This window comes from Sorghum bicolor, chromosome 10, assembly GCF_000003195.3.
Source record: "Sorghum bicolor cultivar BTx623 chromosome 10, Sorghum_bicolor_NCBIv3, whole genome shotgun sequence".
Classification (NCBI taxonomy): domain Eukaryota; kingdom Viridiplantae; phylum Streptophyta; class Magnoliopsida; order Poales; family Poaceae; genus Sorghum; species Sorghum bicolor.
Window position 1 is genome coordinate 13,478,388 of NC_012879.2, and position 13,234 is coordinate 13,491,621.

Genomic DNA, 13,234 nt, shown 5'->3' on the forward strand with positions numbered 1-13,234 from the left:
ACAAGTTAATAATGGCCATCGGCACAAACACACCGCCACCTATGAACTTAGCCATATTCGGCTATCCCTTCATCAGCAACCATCCTCATCGGCAACTCATCCTGTAGACCAAACACTGCTGTCTTGTCTTGCCGACCTGCATTCTACCGATCATGGACACGTGCCCAAAAACGGTGTCAACAAAAACAGTCCAACTTGACAACTTCAGGCCCAAGCATCCGACGCCCATGGGCTCTTCATGACTTTGCTTTGCCTCAAGGTTTGCCATGACCCCACTGCCTCCTCCTATTCCTACCAGAACTCCAACCATGTTTTGAGGCCTAAACCCAAAAACTACCGAGCCGATGGTTTTTAGGCCCAAACCACTAAACCACCTAGTAGAGAAGTGTATCTGCTATGTCTCCTCCATGATCTTGACATGTGTTAACTATCGTCCTTAGCTGCCCAATCACCAAATAAGCCCTCTTGCACCTCCGCTTGACTCGATCAACACTGTCTATTCCTGGTCATGTGTTCTTGCCTGTTGATGTCCTCAAGTGTCAGTCCACCACGGTCATTTTTTCGGCCATTTTGATCCCTCGGCTGAAGCCTCATGTCCGTTCTTCACCGCTCCTAGTCTATTGACACGACACGTCACTACTTGAGCTTCTCCATGTTCATCGACCGTGTTCGTGCTCCACACCAACACAACTAAAAGACATGTTGTGCACGCAGTCACGCAATGATTAGTCCCTAAACTCTTGACAATCACTCATTACAAACTCAACAGACAAGAGCACATATTAAGCTTGTGTTTAGAGCTAATAGCAAGGTTAGTTTTAAAATACAATATTTTTAAGATATACTATAGTATTAATGATATGACTGCGGGATCCATACCTGGTTATCTATGTGTGGGAGCCTGTGAGCGGAGCTAAGTTTGGGCTTGCTAGATCTAGAGGAATGCTTGAATGCCGCGTTTCCACTCCGCATGAGTGAAGAGGTATTTGCTCGCCGGAGTTATATATTTATGCCAAAGGTGAATAAATATATGTTGCCTCCAACCTACTTGGTTGGGTAATACACAAACATCCAACATACACAGCTAGTTGATTCCTATTTAATAACAACCCCACCTTACAAGCACAGAGAAGACCTACACCTCCACACACAACCTAGCCATGAATCCTCAAAGCCCTAAAACCAGTGCTCCTTGCACCTTGCCAGTGGAGCCGGCTGCTGCTGTTGTTCCCAACGAAGCAGTGGCGACCGATAAAGCTCCGCCGCCGCCAACGGCCAACACGGTGATAATCCGGGAGCAGGACCGGCTGATGCCCGTGGCCAACGTGTCCCGCATCATGCGCCAAGTGCTGCCTCCCTACGCCAAGATCTCCGACGACGCCAAGGAGGTGATCCAGGAGTGCGTGTCCGAGTTCATCAGCTTCGTCACCGGCGAGGCCAACGAGCGGTGCCACACCGAGCGCCGCAAGACCGTCGCCTCCGAGGACATCGTGTGGGCCTTGAACCGCCTCGGCTTCGACGACTACGTCGCGCCCGTCGGCACCTTCCTCCAGCGCATGCGCGAGAGCGAGGCCGGCGGCGAAGAGCGCGGCCCAGGGCGTGGCGGCGGCTCGCGCCGCGGCTCGTCCGTGGTCACGCTCACGCTGCCGGTCAACGGCGGTGCGCAGCTGACGATGCACCACCCTGCCGCCGTCAGCCGGCATCCGCACCAAGGTGTGTCGCCTGCTGCAGGTTACGCCGTCCGGCCCGTTCCCCGCCCGGCGGCGGTTCCATCTGCCAATGGGGCGGTGGCGGCGCCGCACTTCGGCGGCCGGTCGTACCAGATGTACGGCGGCAACCACCGCCCTGTGGTTCCCTGCTACCACGGAGGAGGAGGAGCGGCGTTCGTCGACGCCGGTGGAAGCCAACACGTTGGATTCCACGACGACGAGGCTAGCTCTTCGACTGAAAATCCACCGGCGGGGCGTCCTGGCTCGCACTAGCCAAGAGCTAGCTAGTTTCCGCGCGTGTATAATAAGAGGAGAGGCGGCCAGAGGCAGATGCATGCACGATCGAGATCTCTCGTGCTGCAGGCTGGCCGGTGCACGCGCCGCCTTGCCGAACTCCGTCGCCCGTCGTCGTCGCCGGCGTGGACTAGACCTGTTTGTTAGTTCTCCAGTACCGTTTTCGTTTTCTCCCATCATTTACCATGTTTCTTCGAGACACTTTTTGCTAATCTTCTGATGCTTGAGTTTTCGATTCTCTTGAGGCGATATCGTATCCATCCCTTGCTTGATTTTTTCGTCCATCAAACTGAATCTCAGCTTTACATGCCCATTTACCAACGGTGAAGATCGTAGCCCTGCTCGAAACGAATTCCTTCTTCTAGCTATTGTTCATGATTACGTGCGTTTCATCACGACAGGTCAATTGCATGCATACATATGCATGCTCCTGTGCTGGATTTACTGGAAGTTAATTAATTAATCTCTCTCTGCTCGTCGGTTGGGAAAGTGGCCGTGGCAGCCTTGAATAGGTTTTGGAGCTATGTCGTACGTGCACGGCCGAGGTCGTCTGACAGGCCGGCCGGTGTGACAGCATGCTGTGCGCGCTCCAGACGAAACTGCCGCGCGCATGACGTGGCGCGCGGCTGCCGTGGACCGTGGAATGCCATCGCCCGTCGCGCTCCGGCACCGGCAGCGGCACAAATGTTGCCGTCGGCGGCTTACGAACCGCGCGGGTACGTACATTACGGGCCTACAGCTGATAACAGCTTTACGAACACTTATTTCCAAAACAGCTGCATAGATGAAACTATTTTTCTCCTTCTCTTACAAAGACATAAGTTGGGATGAAGCTGAAAAAAATAGCTTCTCTCCCTCATTTCTCTCTCTCAACTATGCATTAAGTAGTTGGTGAAGCTATTTGGCCAAACACTTTTCCCAAAACAGCTCAACTTCATCTAGAAAGTCACTCATGAAGCTATTTTCTAAAAAAACAGCTTTACTGATGAAGTTGAGCTGTGCCAAACAAGCCCAACATTACCATTCTGTTATAGCTTTGCTTCTCTCTCAACTACGTTACATAACCGGCTGGCCACTTCATCACTTCCAATCCCGCCGGGGACCACAAGGCTTTCACTAGCTCTTTGTTGCTATATAATTTCTTCATACCCATAAAAAAAGTCGTTTAAGACAACGATACGGTCGTCAAAGCCTAACTTTGACTCTTTATTTTTATAATAAATTTTATTAAAAAGTGGTATATGTATGCTTTTATGAAAGTATTTTTTAAGATAAATCTATTCATATGGTTTTCATATTTCTAAATTCAACAAGTTAAAAGTTATTAATGATTTATATTCTCAATGTTTGACTCAAATCTTGTCCAAAACGACTTTCTTTATGAGTATGGAGGGAGTATGTCCATATGTATTACACTACTATCACCACTTAGTTGGGGTGGTGGTGGGCGGGGGGGGGGGGGGGGGGAAGAAGTCCCATCTACCTATGTGCAGCCTGATGCCCTGGTGTATAGGGATAGAGAATGCGACCAAAATTGTGTGTGAAAAGTTTTGGTTCAAGGCCGGGTCAACTACATCTCTACATGAAACATGCTTGCGTACTCTGGCCCAGTGTTTGCCCAAACGCGTTTAAACTATCGTCTATACATATTTAAACGCTAAATAGTGGGTTTGCGTTCTGTTTAGACCATAGTCACTGAATTAAATGCTAGACGCGTCTAACCAGTCAAACTGGTAAAAAAACATTTAAGCTATGGCATTAAACAATGTCTAAATGAGTGTAAACGTCAAAACATGTGTTTAAACTATCATTTAGGTGATAAATCATGCAAGTTTGGGTGATTGGCAAACTTTTTGGATGAGTGAAATTGGGTTTGCATGTGTGTTGGGGGAAATTTTGGTGATATCTAAATGATATCTATATGACTATGTGTGTCACTCTATGTATAACTGTTTATTATCTATATCAAATTGCGTAACTATGTTCATGCCTTAAATTGTATTTAAAATTTTATATAAAAAATATCATTTTACATGTATATTTACTGTTACAGTGCAAACCGTTTAAACCATCTGGTCGGTCATGTAAACTCTAATTAAATAGAGGGTGGCTGACCATTTAGTGTTTTGCGTTTACGATAACAGTACTGCTCGGCCAGCCTAATACGTGATGCCACCTTAATTGCCTTGCTATTTATTTCAAATGAAACCTTATGAAAAAAAAATATGTAGGAAAGATTCTCGGTCCAGGCGTTGTGCCCCTAAAACATACTTCCACTCAATATTGTCACAAATTATAGCTTTTCAACATTGCTCGATCGACCACATTAATTTTCTAATATACACTCATATATACAAGCTATAAGTTTCAGTTGTTTTATCTGCTGGGTTTGTTTTTGGTTTAGGTTTGGGATCGGAGCGCGCCCCTTTGAATGGGAGAGCAGGTCATATCTTACCAAAATTTCGTTAGGCAGCATTCATGGGCTACTCTTCAGTTCAACACAATTTTTGGCCCATGCCAACACTCAATGGACTGTGCAAAATCTCACCAATAGGAGCACAAAGCCGTGGTGGCAAAAAAAACTGCCATGTTTTGATGAGAAATTGTTTGGTGGGGCGTCAAAATTGTCTTTATTCGTCATAAAAATTTCATATGTGTCAAAGGTTAAGTGCACAAAATGATACGCCAACACTCACTGGACTGCGCAAAAATCCCACCAATGGGGGCACAAAGCTATGGTGGCGAAGAAAACGCCATGTTTGATGACAAATTGTTCGGTGGTGCGTCAAAATTATCACTATTTGACATAAAAAATATCACAAGTGTCAAAGGTTAAGTGCTCAAAATGGTACGGCAACACTCACTGGACCGTGCAAAATCTCAACAATGGGAGCACAAAGCTATGGTGCGAAGAAACCGCCATGTTTTGATGACAAATTGTTCGATGGTGCGTCAAAATTGACACTATTTGCCATAAAAATTTATCACACGTGTCAAAGGTTAAGTGCTCAAAATGATACGCCAACACTCAACAGACCGTGCAAAATCTCACCAATAGGAGCACAAAGCTGAGGTGGCAAAAAAAACCGCCATGTTTTGATAACAAATTGTTTGGTGTTGCGTCAAAATTGTCACTGTTTGCTGTAAAACTTTATCACAAGTGGCAAAGATTAAGTGCTCAAAACGATACGCCAACACTCCAGGGATTGTGCAAAATCTCACCAATGTTTTGATGACATCAAAATTATAACTATTTACCATAAACAATCATATCTGTCAAAGGTTAAGTGCTTAAAATGATAAAATATCAGGCCTCATTTGGTATAGAGGTCTGCTTTACTTCTTATTTTTAGTTTCCACTGTACAAGCAGCATCCCTAGTGAAACTGAAGCTATTTTGAAAAAAATATTTAGTAAAATAGCTTATCTTAGTAGATCTAAGAGAATTAGCTGGTGGAAGCTACTCTTTTTTAGCTCCACCGGCTGCCATTGGCTTGTCTCAAGGCTTCTCGCGGGGCTCCAGCCATGGAGCAGCTCACTTTTCGCCTCGTTTAGTGAAAGTGAAATTGCATGCATAATAGCTCCTGAAACTATTTGAGAATCCAAACCAAACACTCCCTTAGTTACATGCACCAAAATTTTGACAACTCTTATCACAATGAGTCATTGGCATGTGGAGCTTAATCTAATGGATGGAAATTTTGCCACAATTTGTTGTTGTAACCAAAGAACTGTCAAAGCTAATAAACATTAATTTAGGGGTACAATTTTCACCATGAAAAATCATTTTTTGCTGTAATACATCCAAATAACTATGAACTGTCGATCTAAATAGGAATTATCACATATTACCTCCGAAGAGGTAGTAGAATATATATATATAAGGAAAATCTCTTCCTATTAGATCTAATATGCATGCCATCTAACTTTCCTAATTAACATGATCTCAAGTGTTTATTTATAATGAATAATAACATGGATATGGACACACACATGCATAGCGGTGGAACACACACTTTCACACATGTGCAGCCATAATTTATTTACGTTCTTTGTATTATTCTATTATATTAGAATGTTGGGCTATTTCATGGTACGAGTACAGATTTATATAATTGTTATAACGTGACAAACTGATATGTATCATGTCATATGAGAGGTATGGAATAGTTGCACATATTACTATAAGTAATTTAACTTCCATATCTACCTAATGTAAAATGACACTGGTGTAACATTGTTTTCTATCTAAAAATATAAAATGTGACCCAACATGATTTTGTAAATTTTTTTATTTGTTGGAATGCGACGAATGAATGGGAAATTGGAATTCTTTTTATTCTCAACATGAAAAAATAAAGCTTATTCAATTCATAGTATGATTGTATTGTAGCAATTTTTTTTGTTGTAACGTGACTATGCCCAATTAAGAAACATAAAAATAGCATGTCATGGAAGGTTGATTTCTGACTCCCAAATTATCTCTTTTCCGATGGCCTTCCATGAAGTGTGTAGCCATTGGTTGCAACCAAAAGGAAACAAATTGCATGTACACATGCGTATAAAAGGAAGCAATTGGTTATTTTTTTTATTAATTACTTTATTCCTCTTAATATTCATGGGCTTGGATTTATTTGTTAGCTCTTATTAGGTAATGAAAATATCGTAGCAAAGTCCATAAAACATATAAACACTAATACAATAATAAAATTGAAGAAGTTCCCTAGCCGTGTTAAAACACACATACTCCAAAGTTTATAGTAAGTTGGTGGGGAAGAAGGCTCATTAATTAAAATACCAACTACCTATGTGCAGTCTTATGTATAGGAATATAGGATAGAGAATACGACCAAAATTGTGAAAGGGGCGAGTGTGCGTGAACGACAAATGTTTTGTTTCGAGGATCAATACTACATCTACGTATGAAACATGCTTGCGTACTTCGACGAGCTGTACGTGATGTCATCCTTTGTTCTGGCTATTATTTCAGAGGATGACACGCGATGACGCGACCACAAAATTTATGTAGGAAAGATTCTCGATGCAGGCTTGGTGCCCATAATACTCCCTTCGTCTAAGAAAGAATTTAAATCTCACTTGTCGAGAAGTCAAAAAATCTTTTAGTTTAACCAAATTTATATAAGATATTATATAGTTAGATCTCTAATTAAGTATTATAAAAATATATTTTGTAACTAATCTAATGGTATTTATTATACATTATAAATATCAATACTTTTAAAATTATATTTGGTCAAAATTAAGAATCTTTGACTCCTCGAGATGCGAGGATTACATTTTTTTTAGACAAAGGCAGTGCATCTTATGTCATACTATTTTAGCGAACGAATAATATTTTTATTTCATAACAAATCAGTGAATAATATTTTCAGCTATTGTTTTTGAGCAAAGTGAATAATATTCTTCACCTCCACGTGACCACATGTATCGGGTAGTTTGCTTAGAATAGTATATAGGTACATCACGGCATATGTAAGAAAGCCAAAATAAATTCGAAATAAATTAAGAAATAAGAAAAATCTATGGACACCAAGTAAATAGCCAAGAAAGGGTTATAGAAAAAATAAATAAATTAGACAAATCCAAATAGATAGAGAAACAAACACATGTGCATACATGTACACATAATTATATATTATTCCCGCTCCTCATATCTAATAACAACATGTTTGATAAACAATGAGGACAAGGACTTGTGAACAAAGTAGCACCCTCATGGCAAAAATAAATGCACTTTTTTGGCTTGAAATTAACTCTTATTTCTTATGTAGAGCACAATTCCAAAATCATCTTCCATAACTTCAAAAAATTAACAAAGAACATGAATTGATCATCTGCTCTGTAAAGACAACAAAATAAAATAAAAAATCAGAGGTACACAGTTGGAAATAATATATCTAAATACATTAATCCAACCACCATTGCCTTGGCATATGCATAGGCTGTCCAAAGAAGCACCCTTCTACACTGGATGAAAAAAAACCATAGGTGCAGTCAAGTGTGCAGGCAGATTCAACAAGCCCGTCTCCCATGCCGTCATAAGATTGTTAACAAAAGATTGTTCATAAGTTTCAGAAAAAAAACTATAGAGCAAACATCATGATACCATGCATCATCTTCTGAAGAACAGTTTGAATGACTCAGCCTGAAAGAAAGAAAGATTTCAGCCACAAAGTTTGGAAAATATATCTCAATTAAAAAAGAAAATATATTGAGAATACATGAAGTATAACTAGAACCAATTACAATCATTGATCTTTTCTTAAAGTAGTTCTAATCACTACTATAAAAAGTATTCGTAGCAACACGCCTTTTTTTGTAGGATGGCACTATATTGAGCCGCTTCTACAAATGGTAGCCAAACCAGCTGGCACTATAAATCCATTTGTAGGGGCCGCTGGTATTACCTGCCGCCTTTACAAATAGACGATGAATAATAAAAAAGAGGCACTAAAATTTAACTTTTTTAAATGACCTTGGATGGAGAAATGATCAAAATAAAATTTGTACATCTCGAAAAGTTATGAAACTTTGATGTTTACAATTTTTTCTTTGAAATCGGTGACTACTTCAAAATACTGTTTGAAACTAAATCATATAATTTTATAAAGCTAAAGCCCACTAGATGATTTCTCACTTCATACAAGATGTCCACATCATTCCTATCAAGTGACCCACTAAATGTTCTATCTTTTTATGTAAGGTGTCCACATCATTCTCCACTAAGTCTATGTCATCCCATATTAATTATAAAAAATATCCATATCATCTATATCATGTGAAATACTTTAAATATTTAATCTATTAACATACAAGTTATCTACATATGCTATTTATTTCATCACCTATTCCTCTATAATGTTATCAAATATTTTATTGCTTTTCTTCTATTAACTTAACGATTGTTTATTAGATCTAATACAATAAAATAACATGCAAGTTAAATTCATATATATATATATAGTTAATGATTTATTTTAAAGAAAATCATGCAGCAACGCAAGGAGTTCACCTAGTTTAAAAACACTTGAAGAACTCTAATTTCTCTTTTTAATCTGTTGCTTGTAACTGGTATTTCTCTCTCATACTAACTTCAAATTTAATGTTTTTCCCAAAAATTTATAAAATCATTCCCTATCAATTTATTGTGTTCTTGTAGCTATTATTTTATCCATCTTTTTCATGTGTGTGCTTTATGTATTTAAATTTTATTTTAAATTTCAAAAATAACAACTTCGAATACTATTTTGGAATACTAAATGATTTCAGCTAAAAAGGTCATGAACATAAAACATCAAGATCTATGACTTTTATTTTGGTCATTTCTTCATCCGATAAAGTGGTAGTAACATTGTTCGCAAAATTTACATATCTCTCTTATGTCAAATGAATAAATGATCAAAATAAAAGTTGTAGATCTCAGAAAGTTATAAAATTTTATAGTTGACAACTTTTTTATCAAAATCATCTTGTCAAGGAAAACTACGTTCGATTCTTAAATTTGAAACTCAAATTTTACAAGAGACCTCGGATGGAGAAACTATCAAAATAAAAGTTGTACATCTTGAAAAGTTAGAAAACTTTGTAGTTGATAACCTTTTTATTTGAATTCATCTAGGGTCTCAAACAATCAATTTATGCTTGGTTTAAGGTAATATATGGGAAACCAAAATCTAATATAGTCACAAGTGAGCATTGGGTAGAGTGGTTAGAGGAGGAATACGCAAGCCCAAGATCACAGGTTTTGAACTCCGGTAGTTGCGTAGTGCGTGATTTTACGCGGAAAAAATACGCAACTTGCCAGATTGAAAATATATATTTTTTTTCAAATTTTTTGGCCTGGATTTTACACGTGTTGCTCGGTTCAGAATGGCGAATTTTTCGAACATGATTTGTAGTGGCGGTGCGCTGAAAACGGATTTTACACGTGTAGTAACGGATTTTACCGTTTTTAGGGTGGATTTTACACGTGTTGCTCGGTTCAGATTCGGCAGTTTTGCTAGCTGCCCCAAAGCAAGAGTGACTACAAATACCCGATCTGTAGGGGCGGACCACCCATACAAAATCCGTTTTACCCACCAGCTCACAGGCCCGAACTAAGTTTCTCCTACAACTAAAAAGACTAAAAGATAGACATTTTTTTGGTGCAAATTTTGTTTCGTCCTTCTGCCTGCCAACCCGCGTGGGACCATGACCCTGTATTAGGATCTAGTGTATTAGTAAGGTGTGATTTCCTTTTTTCTTTTTTTATTAAAAGTGCTTTATGTTTGAATTTGTATAGAAAATTGTGTACAGATCCAAAAATAGTGAAAATTTTTGTATAGGCTCTGTGAAAGGAGTAGAACATAGGAAAAATGCTAGGTTCCATTTTCGGGTAATTTACATATATATAAAAATTGTATCCTTTATTTAGTAAATAAAACTTCCATGAATTTTAGTAATTTAATAATATGTTCAAAAATCACCAAAATTTGTGGGATGACTCTGAATATTATTTCTAGCTTCACACAAAATTTGGTGGCATTTGGATAATGTTTGTATAAAATATTAATATACCCTTAATTAGTAATTTAGTAATAATCCTAAAATAATTAAGTAATAATTAGCTTAATTTCTCAAATTAGGATTTGAGTGCTTTTGAGATTGTGTGATGACCTGAGGTCATTAACCTTAATGACCTTTGGCGTTTAATTATTGTTTGGTGTTAATACTTAATTACTGTCATTACTACTTAATTAAGAATTAATTAAGATAAAAAAGATTAATAATTAGTTAATTAAGAATAACTGTAAATTGAGAAAAGTCTTAGCTTATTGATGCAACCTCTTGGGTAAAAACACTAAAATGATAAACAACTTTAATTACTATTTAGCCTATCCTTGCACCAAGAAGGATAGTTGTACTCGACTCGGTCCTTCTTATGTATTGTCATAAGCATATCATGAACATACATGATTTTGCGTATAGTGCACGGGCCCGAAGGAGTGACCGTTGAACCGAACCCCAAGATTGGTGTTCCGTTCGAGGAAGTAGGATCCGAGACTTGGGAAGTCTCCGAGGAACCCACTCAGCTCAACATCCAAGGCAAGCCCCGGATGCATTAACCCTTCCTTGAATGTTTTAAATCTTTTATCACTTATGAATTAAAAATGCTGCATTACACAGTCAAGAATTGGGTTTAATTGCATTTACTACCTTGATATTTGTTATCCTGTCCTTGCCCCCTGTTTTCTTTTAAAAATTGCATAGTGATGCTTAGCCCTGCTTATTAGATAGGTTTTCAAATAAGAAAGTTTGAAGGGTTGTTGTGGAATACTTTTATGGTCAATGATGTTTCAACTTGAGATCGGTCGGTGGACTTGCTTTAAGAATAGAGTCTTAAAGTAGTGTCGCCAACTGTGTCGATTAAGGACCGGTCCGTTGATGGCCTGCTGGGTTGAGAATTTATAGTACTAGCCACTTGCCCTCGGTAAGCCCGGTCTTGTGATTCCTCGACGAGAGCGGCTACTCGCGCACTGGGCGTGGAGCGATGGCGAGAGTAGTGTGTACCCTCCTAGCAAATGGGCTAGACGGTGGAGTACTGTGCTCTCGAGTGCCACGAACCCGGTTAGATCTTGGGAAAGCTAGATTTGGGTTGACATATGCAAGATTCGGTTCTACATATGTCGGGTGGTTAGGAACTCCAGCTGGATTGCTAAGCGATTCGAATCGTCATTGCTCCCCGATTGGGAGACTCAATTCCTTCGACCCTCATCGTAGTTACGTATGCAACTAAGCTATAAAAGGGGAAAAGATAAAATGTCTCCTGAGGTTCGGATCCCAATTCCCGGACTCAGAGTGACATGAAGCTATGGTCGTCGGATGGATAATACTTTTATTAAGGACTAGGAATTTACAGACTTGTCTGTAAAAAGCAACTAGATAGACTGTCCTCGAATTCCTCGGCCTCTTGAGGTGAGCAATTCATAGCTAAAACTTGAAAGTAAGGATGCACTATTAGTAAGCTTTTTAGCAAACAATTTGGCTCCTTGCTCAGCCACCCCTCTTTTTAGTAAGCCTGCATTCCTGAGTTCTCCTCTTTTTCTCTCGGGTAAGTCTTGTTGAGTACCCCAGTACTCAGGGTTTTATAACCCCTGTTGCAGGTGAAGCTCAGGAGCTGACTTGTTTCGAACCCTATTGTGTGACTGTCGTCGAGGTTGACGACGAAGAAGAGTGAGCGTGACCCGTGGGCAGAGTCTGTAAGTTTGTAATCTTTGTACAATGGTTAAAGTTGCTCCGCTGGACCTGGCTTGTAATAACACCTTATCTAAGTCTTATCATGAAGAACTACTTTTGTAAATTAAGTTATATAATGCTTCCGCTGTTTACTCTGAAATGTTACTTTGGTTACCTCCTGTTCGTGATACTGCCATGTCTTTGTAATGAATGATCCTGGTGTTTGTGTGGTCACTTGCTATCCTATAAGGGCGAGAAGAAGAAGTTTTCATTAATTAACCATCACGGGTGGTCCGGACGAATCTTGTTGTTGCACCATAGGTAGCAGTGGAATGGGTGTCCTGCGATGCTCATCGGGCTTCTAGAGTAGATGGATCTCCGACATCACCGTTAGAGGTCTTTGGGACAATGACAGGTGTCAGTGGGCCCAACTACTTAGGAGGTTCTGCCACAGCTGGTATCGGAGCATTCATTGCTAAGATGACCGTTGTATCCTTTGAAAAACTTCAAATCTATTTGGATCAAATAATATAAACTTGCGTATTTTGAGTCCAAGTGCTTTAGCTTTACCTTATCCTTGTCTGTAGGCTTTACTAGAGTTTTTGAGGTCGTGTGGAGGAGCAACATAAAGTATAGCCCTATGTTGTAAAATTTTAAGTGATATAGTTATGAATTTTTATTGCGGATCGTAAGTACGTGCATGCATCATGATATATCACTTGGTTAATTACCTTCCTCTTTATCCGGGTTGGGTTGTATAGGATCAATCCCATTCTTGCTAACCTTTAAGGTCTCCCTTACTAATCCAAGCTTACCCTCTACAGGATGGGCCGTCTGAAGCAAACTCCTTGCAAGAGAACAGGTCCCAAGGGAGTGCCCCGACATCAGTTGGCCCCGAGAAATGATCAAGCTAGTAGCAGTCGATCCCAACCTCAGCAGGAGATGGAGAGGTTGTCAGCAGAGTTGACAGAAGTGACTAGATAGATAATGCTCAAT

The 13,234-nt window shown here is 39.7% G+C and overlaps 1 protein-coding gene across 1 annotated transcript; it reads left to right on the plus strand.

The window, feature by feature from the left end:
* On the plus strand, positions 1,141-2,275 carry LOC8076401 (nuclear transcription factor Y subunit B-10). The gene has a single exon (XM_002436840.2). The coding sequence runs from the start codon at positions 1,161-1,163 to the stop codon at positions 1,980-1,982; it is 822 nt and encodes a 273-aa protein (XP_002436885.1). The 5' UTR covers positions 1,141-1,160; the 3' UTR covers positions 1,983-2,275.